This window comes from Ammospiza nelsoni, chromosome 11 (assembly GCF_027579445.1).
Source record: "Ammospiza nelsoni isolate bAmmNel1 chromosome 11, bAmmNel1.pri, whole genome shotgun sequence".
NCBI classification, from domain to species: Eukaryota; Metazoa; Chordata; class Aves; order Passeriformes; family Passerellidae; genus Ammospiza; species Ammospiza nelsoni.
Window position 1 is genome coordinate 12002047 of NC_080643.1, and position 10766 is coordinate 12012812.

A 10766-nucleotide genomic window follows, 5' to 3' on the forward strand; every position below is an offset into this window, starting at 1 on the left:
CCACAAGGGACGGAGGCATAAACACACACACATCCACAGGCACGCTCGCAGCAGCTCACTTTGCCCAGGTCCATGAAGATGCTGCTCTTCTTCTTGCTTTCACTCCTCCATTTCAACCCATCTCTGAGCCTCAAAATCTGCTCCTTCAATGTGATGTCTTTTGGAGAAGCTAAAATAGCCAAGCCTGAAGTCATCGATGCTGTGGTAAAGGTACGTTTGTTTGCCTGGATGAGACAGACACTGAGCTTTTCTAGTTTTTCTTAGATGCACAATCTTGCACTTTGCTTGTCTTTCACAGTTAAATATCAAGCAAAAAAAGAGCTGATTATTTAAAGAATATCATATTCTTAAAGTAAAAATCAGCTGAACAGAATGTGTGTTGTTGAACAGAATGTATGTTGTTATTTTAGCCTTCACGGGAATATAACAGAAAAAATATTTGCTGTTTCCTTTGGAAATTGAGTTACAAAAGGAGGAAAACCTCAATGCACAGTAAAAATAATTTTCACTTTGAATCCACAAAGCTTTGTTTTGTGATACATTATTTACTTTCTTTATGTGTTAATTATTCTCAAATATTCTTGTCTAATTAAACCTATTAGGACAGCAAATAGTATCTGTCAAATCAGAGTCTGGTAGAAATTTGAAAAACCAGTTTCTGTAAGCAAACCCTCACCATCCAGCTGCCTCTACAAAAGCTGAAGATAAACCCTGGTTTTAAAAAGAACCACCTTTAAGACTTGGAGCTTTGCAAATGCCCTCCAAGATGCCCCAGTGAGGGAGGACAAGGGGCCTGGCATTAGTGAGGGGTTTTGTGTGCAGAATGGCACCAAGGAGGAATGGCGCCACATTGTTGGGTTGTATTCCTTTCATTGCAAACTGGCAGAGAAGAGTGGTTTGCTTGGTTTTGCATTCCCAGACCGTTCTTCCTGTGCTGTCATCACTGTGGGCAATATATACTAAATATATGTTTATATATATAAATATATATACTAAATTTTAGGGTCACTTAGATAGTTGTGGGTAAGTTTCAGGGGGCACAGAGAGGGGCTTTTTTCCCTGACAAAAATCCCCCACAAGGTCTGAAGTACAATGAAACCAGGGGCAGAGGGAAGCCCCTGAGGATGCTGGGCGTTGGGTGAGCTGGACTTTCCCACGGGGAATCCCAGCAGCAGCTGCGGGAGCTGAGCTCCAGGGCAGCCCCTGGTGCTGGGAGCCCATTTCAGGCCGGGAGTTCCTCTGGGCTCCAGGGGCTGTTCCAGAGGGATCACCGGGGACAGGTGGGTGCTCACCGTGGGGAAGGAGCGGGGCGGGCAGAGGCAGCGCCCAGCCCTGGTGCTGATGCTGGGATCAGGCGCAGGGAGAGGCGTTTGCTGCCCCTTCCCCTCCACACTTCCTCCTCAGGGTCAGGTGCCGAAGTTTCCCACTAAATCTGAAACTCTCGTGCTGCCGGGTTCCCTCTCCCAGTTCCTGCTGGGCTCTGCGGCAGCTCTGAAAGCAGAAAGGCTCCGTTCCAGCCCTGCTCCCCTCCCACCACCCCAGTCTGCCGCTTCTTTCTCGAAGGACTTCCCCATGGAACCGCTGTAACCACTTCTTCTTCCTGACCCCTCCTGATGCTCCCAAACCAGGCGTGTGCAAACCTCCTCCTGCTCCTTCCCCCGGCAGGTCGTTTCCCGCTGTGACATCATGCTGCTGATGGAAATCAAGGACAGCAAGAACCGGGTTTGTCTCCTCCTGGTGGAGAAGCTCACCAGGTAGGGTGGCCGTGGGCAAATGGACAAATGTTGGGAAAGCTGCTTGGCAAAAGATCCTGTGTTCTGCTCGGTGCCACTTTGCTGGGGCAAAATCCAAGGATGTGGGCTCTGTCCCAGTGTCAGGGAGAAACCAGACTCTGGCAGTCTCATGGAGGGACAGGAGCAAAGGCAGTTCCAGACCACGGTAGAACACGTTTTTAAATCAGTATAACCAAGTTAAGTTCCATTTGCTACAGAGAAGTTCCCAAAGGAGAAAGGAGATGAGGGGGTAATGCCCTCACGGGGCTGGCATCAGGCTGCAGCAGGACAGCCACCTTCCTGCAGGACTCGGAACTGCTTCAGATTAGGGATTGCTTGCCTGGACAATCCAGGCATCCAGAGGAAATAGCAGCGCTCAGCTGGATGGACACGACAGCCAGCTGAAAGAGAGACAGAGGCTGCAATGAGCAGGGAGAGGGTGCAGTGAAGAGCAAGCGACAGAGCAGGGCTCCAGCTCCTGAGAAGGGTTTAGTGTCTGCATCCACCTGCCTCTGAGGCCAGGCAGGCAATGCCCAAACCCTGGGACAGAGGCAAAATTATCTCTCTCAGCCCCTTGTGAGTGCAGAAATAAACTCAGGAACATCCCTTTCCTTCCAGTCAGCGGAAGGAGCCAAAGGAGGAGTACAGGTGTGTGGCCAGCAAGAGGCTGGGAAGGAACAGCTACAAGGAGCAGTATGCCTTCATCTACAGGTGGGTGAGCCCCCTTGGCCAACAAGCCCTGGAGATGGGCTGGACATGGTGGTGGCTTTGCTGTGAGGGAGGCAGAGAGGTGCAGGCTGTGCAGGTGGGCTGGGCTGTGCTGGGTGTGGGGATCATCCCAGCACAGCCACCTGTGTGTCTGCATCCACCCCAGACCATGGAGTCAGTGTTAGACACACCTCAGAGAGCCACGGGTGTGACAGCCCCCATCCTGTTCATTCTGCTGCAGGCAAGACCAGGTATCAGTGAGACAAACCTACCAGTACCCTGACACCCAGCCTGGGGATGAGGATGTCTTCTCCAGAGAGCCCTTCATCATCTGGTGGCAGTCTCCCAAAACTGGTGAGGTGTTTCAGAAAGAAGTCACTGTTGCACTGTGAGCCAGCACAGCAGCCCTGGCTGGACCACGCCAGAGGCTCCAGAGCTGCATCCAGACCCCACTCTTCCTCCCAAGAGCAGCATTTTCCCTTCAGGGCTGCTGTCTCTGGGAAACCCCACAGCCCTGCTCATGCCCTGCTGGGAAAACCTCTGCTGCTGCCATGGGCAGTGGGTTGGTGGGTGCATTCCACGGGCAGTTGCTTGGTGGGTGCATTCCACGGGCAGTGGGTTGGTGGGTGCAATCCAAGGGCAGTGGGTTGGTGGGTGCATTCCCTGCAGCTGGCACAGCCTGGGAGCAGCTCCTGTGTGTGTGCTGGGTCAGGATTTGCCTGCACTGGCACAGCTCCTCAGGCCCAGCTCAGTGCCTGGAGGGGGTCACTCTGCAGCCACAGAGATCACCCTGGCCTACAGGCAGAAAGGGCAATAAACAGGGAGTTTCTCCCTCAGCAAAATCAATAAACAAGCTGTTTCTCCCTCAGAAAAATCCCCTTGCTGACAAGTCAGTCTCTGTTTCTTTGTGACTCATTCTCTGTCTAACCATTACATTTTTCTTGTTCCTCTGCCTTGTTTTGAAGCTGTCAGTGAGTTTGCCATTATCCCTCTGCACACCACACCAGACACAGCAGTGAGGGAGATTGATGAGCTCTATGATGTGTATTTGGATGTCAAACAGCGCTGGAAAACAGAGGTTTGTTGCCACATCTGTGTCACTAATTGGCCTTTGCTACTGAGTCACTGGCCATGTTATTCACTATGCAGAGCTGAAAACCTCAAACCCATTGACAATGCACCCCAGGTTTTAAATATCTCTTTGGTGTATTTTCATTTAGTTCTCCACATTTTATACAGTAAACTTGATCACCTAATAAAACTATTATCAGCATGCCCTGATGTGCCCAGCAGAAAGGAGAAACCCCACTGCATCCATGGACCATAAAAATCCTCATGGGTCTTCTTTTGAAAAGCTGTCCTCATGATTACATTTGGAAACCCTCCTGCCTTCCAGAACTTCATCTTCATGGGGGACTTCAATGCTGGGTGCAGCTATGTTCCCCAGAAGCAGTGGAAGAACATCCGTCTGAGGACCTACTCCGAGTTCCTGTGGCTAATTGGTGACAAAAATGACACAACCGTGAGGAACAGCACCAGATGCCCGTACGACAGGTAAAGGGCTCACTGCCAAACCACCCACTGGCTATGACTCTATGAGAGAATATTGTATCAAGAGGTGTCAGCGACCAGCAGAGGAAACAAATGTTCATGAGGCCACCAGAGATAAAGCAGAGTCCAGGGGAAATGTGATCCAAATGCTTCCAGTCAGGAGCACAAAGCCCTGTGCAGACCAGACTAGGCAGGATTTACACAGAACAGCCACTGCTGTGGCTCAGGGGGGGACAGAAGCAGCACTTCCCATCTGCAGGGAGCCCTGCAGACCCCTGGCAGGAGGTGCTGCTGCCTTCTCCATGCCAGCTTTGCACCATGGCTTTTACTCCTGTGTTTGTAATTTGGATTGACAGACACACAGAGGGGACGCCTCACCTTGCCCTGGACGTGTGGCAGTCCTGCTGCCGCTGCAGTTCCCTCAGCAGGGACAAGAACACATCTGCTATTAGAGCCCAGAGTCCTCTTGAAGGATGAATTCCTGGGTCTGAGCAAGCCTTCACTGATACCTCAATCATTGTCCTGTTTTTTCTGCATCCAGAGCAGGGCTGTGAAATTTGCAGCATTGTTGGGTGGGTTTAGACAGAAGTCATTTAATGCTGGCTTCCAAGGCCAGTGCGCACCAAGATATTCATGTGCACACCAAGATATTTATGTGCCCCGCTGCCTCTGTGGCACCTACAGGAGCTGCCATCTCTGGGTGGGCAGTCCATGGGCAAGGACAAACCACACACAGCTGTGACTCCCTCAGAGCCCCTCTCTGGCCACCAGCTCAGTGCAGTGTGGCTGCCTGGGGTCAGGCACCCCATCACAGCACCCATTCCTTGTCCCTTTCAGGATTGTGGTCACTGGACAGAAGCTCATCCAGGCTGTGGTGCCACACTCTGCCAACATCTTTGATTTCCAGGAGGAGTTTCAGATGACTGAGGAGCAGGTAGGCAGAGCACAGCCCTAACACAGGGCTGACATGGGAGCACAGAGCCAGCAGTGCCCGGGCAGTGCTGAACACAGACCTGCCTGAGACACCAGGGCTCTGTGCCCACCCCTCCCAACTGGTGCAATGCCCATGGTGCCACCTCCCCACACCCAGCCAGGGCTGGCACAGAGCTCCCGACCCCCTGTGCTGTTGTCTTGCAGGCACTGGGGGTGAGTGACCATTTCCCAGTAGAATTTGACTTAAAGGCAAAAGGAGGCTTCCTCAACTGGCTGAGATCCAAGTTCTCAAGGAAGAGGAGACCAAAGAAGAGCCGCTCATCGAGATCCTGAGCACGCTGAGTCCTCCTGCCTGCACAGAGATACACAGATGCCAACAGATCCTGTAGAAGTCTGTATAGAAATGCTCACAGCAAGTGCAATATTTAGCAGGTAAAAAAAGCCAAATATTTTGTAAAGTTCAAATATTTTGAATGAGAAGGCAAATTAAGCCTTCATGCTGTTTTTTCTTCATTGTATATAGAAATAAATCAGCTAGGTGCAGCACACTGTACTTACTGTACTGGTCACAAATGTAAGGAGCTACTGCAGGGCTGAAATATTTCTGTGTGCTTTACCTGCCTCACCTGAAGGGCAGGGAGCTCCACATGTCCCCATGGGCTCTGGAGCGCTGCCATTCCTCTGCAGGGGCAGAAGGATTAAAAAGGACCTTTTTGCATCATGTGTGTGTCTGTGTGTGTGTGTTTATGCTTCAGAGCTGCAGCCAGTGGACATGAGGTTGTACCTGGTGGTTTGCAATGTAGAATATTGCTGAATTTAGAGTATTTCTCAGTGAGGTGTTTAAACTGGTCACAGCATCCAGGGATTTGGGAAAGACAGAAGAGACAGAGGGACAGGCAGTGAGAGCCCCTTTTCTGCACTGCCCCAAGCTGATGGTTCTCACCCCTGCCCACCTGCAGGGCAGGTGAGATGCCCAGGGATGCCAGGTGACACTGCTGCCAACAGAGTGTCATAAAATTCACATCAAAATCTGATTTCAGCATCCTGACATGTAAGTGAACTGCATCCCTCCTCAAACAAAAAATCTCCATGGCAGCCCAAAGTCCTCTGATGAACCAGACTTCAATGATGATTATTTAATGTAATGGTGAAGCAATCTATGTTCCCAGCTCAGCCCACAGGCAGTGCTTAGTGCAAACCAAACCCTGTCACACAGATGGCATCTGGGGAGTGGGAATAATCCAACTGTTAGTAGAGATAAATATTCATTTCCTTTCATCTGTGCACCCCAGGTTGCCTGCTGAAGGGGCAGGGAGGGCAGGTGAATGAGAGGCTTTGTGGGAGGAAAACAGTTTGGCCTTTGTGAAACCGACTGCTCAGGGAGAAGAATTTGAGGAAAGAAACTAAATTAAGAGAAAATTATCCCAGGAGGTTGTGTGCAAGGCAGACAACAAATCCTCAAACTTTTAGTAGCAATTAAACTTGAAATGATACAGCATTTCATATGCTCCCTCACACTGCAGTCAACACAAAGGAAAAAGCCTGATTTAGGGCAAATATTTACATTGGGATTTTTATAGAGATGCCACTGTCTGGCTGACATCAGTGATGGTTCATGTGAAGGCTGAAATGAGTCTGAGTCTCTGGCCTCACATCTTGCTTCTATGTAAGCACTTTCTGTCTCCTGGCTTTCAGAAAGGAGTAGTGCACAGAGAAAGAAATCACCCTCCAGAACAGCAATAATAGACACATTCAGTCATGAAAAATACATAATTACAACTAAGTTTTACAGGAAACACTTGTCCTTACTTGCAATATTTGGCATAGCCCTTTATCCACCACTTGAGGGTAGGAGATGTGGCAGAGAGAGCCTGGGCAGTGCAGGCAGTGGCTGCTGGTCCAGAGCAGTGTGCTGGGCATGGCTGGGATTGAGGGAATTCTCTTCACTGCGGTTTCATGGAGCTGTGTCTTGGGTTTGTGCTGAAAACTGTGCTGATAACACAGAGATGGTTTTGTTGCTGCCGTGCAGCACTTGCACAGAGTCAAGGCACTTTCTGTCTCACCCCAGCAGTGAGTTGGATGGGGATGCACGAGAAATTGGGAGGAGATGGAGCCAAGCAGCACTGACTCAGGGGATACCCCACCAAATGGAGTCCTGCTCAGCACTCAAACCTTGGGGAGAAGAAAGGTTCATCTTGCAGAGATGCTGAGCTTCTGACCAGCAGAGAGACATCCTAATGCATAAATGATGCTCCTCCATGGAGAGCTGGGACACAGTTTTGTGGGATTCACAGCAGAGGGCATCTGCACTCACATTGTACATTTGATAGAGGCTGGGAGGTGTCCCAAACTCCCACTGTCAGCACAGTCTGTCTCTCGAGATATTCATTAGACAACATTATAATTACATCCTAAAATATTTAACAATTCATGTTGTCTCTAGATTTCCTCCCCTGGGGATCATTGCCCAGCTGCCCCAACTGCAAAGGGGTTTAAGTTGTTCCAGCCTGTGGGAGCCTCAATATATTCTGCAGCCAGAACAAAGTTTCTCTTTTTGATGAATAAGGCTTCTTGAGCTTTATTTATGATCAAACAGAAGTTTTTCACTGGGAATCCAAAATTCCTGGAGAGACTTTGTCTCATGCAAGCCAGACCTCAGATTGTGGCTGGGAGAGAAACAAAGAGGCTCTTCAGAAGTGGAAAAGTGTTTCCTCCCCAGCAGCCCTGTTCACAGAGAGCACAGAGCAGAGGGGGCTCAGCTGAACTAAAAGGGCTAAAACCCCCAATCCCTCAGGCTGGGGTCCTTGGGAAGCCCTTCTCCAGTGCATGGTACTGGAGGCATCCCCACTTCCCACTGCCCTGCAGAGACCCCTCCCCAGTCTACAGGATGTCTCTGCTCCTCACCCCACCGAAACCCACACGAGGGAGGTTTTTACTGCCCTGGGGGTGTAAACCTCTTGGCAGGGAAACCCGCAGGAGCCCACAGCAGCAACCCAAAGCAGGAGTGCCTCTACAGCCTCAATCATCTCTGCTGGACAGGTTTGTCTACCCGCACCTTCGCCTGCAGAGGGCTCCTGTTCTCCTCCTGCCTTGGCGCTGCTCCCCACAGCCCTGACACTCTCTGCCTGCCCCCAGGGTGAGAGTCCCTTTGGCCCAGAGCTCTGCCTAGCTCCTCTTGCCTCTTCTGAGCCACTGGCAGCAATGAGGACACAGGAGAGCTGGTACAGAGCCCCACAGGGACCCATCTGGTCTCTTCTTTCAGGGCCTGTACCTAATATCCGACCTAAACCTCCCCTGGTGCATCCTGAGGCTGTTTCCTTATCCATCCCCCACCTGGCTACACTCTCCTGTCAGGTGTTGTAGAGTGATAAGGTCCCTCCTGAGCCTCCTTGGCTCTAGGCTAAACAACCTCACCTGCCCCAGCTATTCCTCATAAAACTGTGCCCCAGACCAGATGACCACATGTGCAGATGTTTGGCCGTACAGATGTGCAGCAAACAACTGAGCTGCAGTCCCCAGAAGGGCTGTGTTGTGCTGGTGGCACTGACAGCAAAATCAAAGGCAGGAAAATGACGGAGGCTCCCAATGTGATGGCAGCAGCTGGTCCCAGCTCGGTGTTCCAGGCTCCCTCAGCCTCTGCAGGAATTGTGAGGAGCACTCGTGCCCCAGGCTGGAGCTGGCCACTCCCTGACTGAGCATTGCCATGGAACAGGAGCACGAGTGGAGCAGGAGCTTCCTGGGGCTCGAGTGCTCCTGTGGCTCTCTGGGGGAGCCTCTCTCAGCCCCCTGCAGCCCAGGCTCAGTGGTCCTGCCGGGGCTTCTCTCTGCCAAGCAAGCCTGGGAGATGGGGACAGGGAGGTGAGGGCAGCACTCACCTTTCTCCTGCCTCTAGTAAAAGAAAAAACAGTTTCAAAAACCACTTTCCCCCCTCCACCTATGGATGGCAAAAGCCCCTGCAAGCTCCCCCATCTCCGTGCCGAGTAACGCGGTTCCCGTCCCGCAGGGCCCCCGGCGGAGCCGGGCACACGCGGCTCTATCGGGGCCCCTCTGCTGGCATCGCTGCACGGCCCAGCCCGCGGGGATCCCGGAATTCACAGCCAGACCCTCAGCCCGGCCAGCAAACCCAGCCGCAGAAAGGAAAGGGAATTTCACCTCCCCATGGATCTGCATCACCCCGTGCTCTGCACAGACATCTCCAATCGCTGCAGGCAGCCCGCGACTGAGCCCAAGGAGTCCATGGGCTCACCGTGTTTCTATAGGAATTCTGCATTAAAAAGGGAACATTTTGTTGGCTTGAGGTCTGGTGATTCGTTGCCCACAGTTATTTAACCAGGAAGGATGCTGTGCTGAGCCCCACGAGGTGGCAGCAGCTCCCAGGACCAGGGCACATCCACCCCTGGGGCCCCTGGGTGTCCCTGCCATGCCCGCACCAGGAGCACAAGGACAGCCGGCTTGGGCCACAGTGGCCACGGCCTTTCCTGCCTGTCCAACCCCAGGGATGTCTTCTAGTGACTGTGCTCCTGCTCTTTGGTGGTTTGTGCCTGGTTTTGGGAAAGATGTGAGGCTGTTCTGGCCCCAGTGCCACCAACCCCTTTTCCAGTGCCAGGGGAAACTGCAATCAATTTGGATCAGAGGCTCTTTCTGCAACCACAGAATGACAGAGTATCCTGAGTTGAAAGTTGATACTCTTGACCCACAAAAATCATTGAATGCAACTCCTGACCCTGCCCACAAAAACCCCAAAATTCACATCACGTGCCTGAGAACGCTGTCCAAAGGTTTGTGAACTCTGACAGGCTTGGGGCCGTGACCACTTGCCTGGGGAGCCTTTTCCTGTGCTCATCCACCCTCTGCGTGAAAAAACTTTTCCTAATATCCAATCTTGACCTCCCTGAGCTGGATTTAGCTCACATTCCTCTCCATCATCCTGACAGGTCAGGGACACAACCTCTGCACTCTCACCTGGTAGAAAAACACAAGTGCCCTTTCTCTGCAGGCTGTTTTCCAGCCTGTGTGAAAAACAAGGTTAAATACTTTGTGTGTAATTTTAAATATAGTCTCAGCTGTCACTGTTTGCAGGGGCAATTTTCTGGTAGAGAGAAGACAGATTTATAAGAATTAATTTCCATATTGGCAAAGTAACAAAAAACCTTCCCTGAAAAGCTCTGCAAATGCTGGCATTGAGATATGAAGGCTTTCTGTGCCTCTCTGTTGGAAGGAGAACCTGACCCCAGCCATTCTTGGGGAAGCCAGATGCAAAATCCCACCCCCCAAACAAAACACCCGAGCTGGACATCACTGTCAGAAGGAAATATCCACCCTGGCAAGGCCAGCTCCTCCATGGGGCCCAAAGGACCCAGCCTTCCAACTCAGCAGGGATGTAAATATTTGCAGTACCAAGGTCTTGCAGAAAGGGAGCTCAGCACAGGAAAGAGCTGTCAAACATACCTCTAGGTCCTGCTAGATCATATTTTCTTACTAATTTTTTTTAAAAATCATATATACTAGCCTTTCATTCATGTAATTTAAAAAATGTGCTTTAAATCTCAGTCAAATTAACAGCGACAGGAGCTATAAATCCAACCTGATTTAGTGATAATATTTCTTCTAAGCATGCAATATAAATTCACAACTATGAAAATTAACTCCGAAAGTCTGAGAAATTCTGAAAAGCCATTTAAAAACCTTTTCTCAGGAGGCCCTGGAGAAACAGCCCCACACAAGAGGGGGGCCTGGCAGCAGGGCTGTTTTGATAACCTTCAGTGAAAGGGACCTGAGAATATTAACCATTACTGAAGGCTG

At 51.0% G+C, this 10766-nt stretch overlaps 1 protein-coding gene across 1 annotated transcript; it reads left to right on the forward strand.

Moving 5' to 3' along the window:
- On the forward strand, positions 1-5685 carry DNASE1L3 (deoxyribonuclease 1 like 3). The gene is made up of 8 exons (XM_059480236.1): positions 1-210; positions 1666-1754; positions 2391-2483; positions 2722-2834; positions 3446-3558; positions 3877-4034; positions 4869-4965; positions 5169-5685. The coding sequence occupies exons 1-8, from the start codon at positions 73-75 to the stop codon at positions 5295-5297; spliced, it is 930 nt and encodes a 309-aa protein (XP_059336219.1). The 5' UTR covers positions 1-72; the 3' UTR covers positions 5298-5685.
- The last annotated feature ends 5081 nt before the right edge of the window (positions 5686-10766 follow it).

Excerpts from the sequence above, each read along its gene's own strand:
- DNASE1L3 (XM_059480236.1), top strand. The coding sequence starts at position 73 with ATGAAGATGCTGCTCTTCTTCTTGCTTTCACTCCTCCATTTCAACCCA. Across the intron at positions 1,755-2,390 it reads CTGGTGGAGAAGCTCACCAG|TCAGCGGAAGGAGCCAAAGG; the intron begins GTAGGGTGGCCG and ends CTTTCCTTCCAG. Across the intron at positions 4,035-4,868 it reads ACCAGATGCCCGTACGACAG|GATTGTGGTCACTGGACAGA; the intron begins GTAAAGGGCTCA and ends TGTCCCTTTCAG.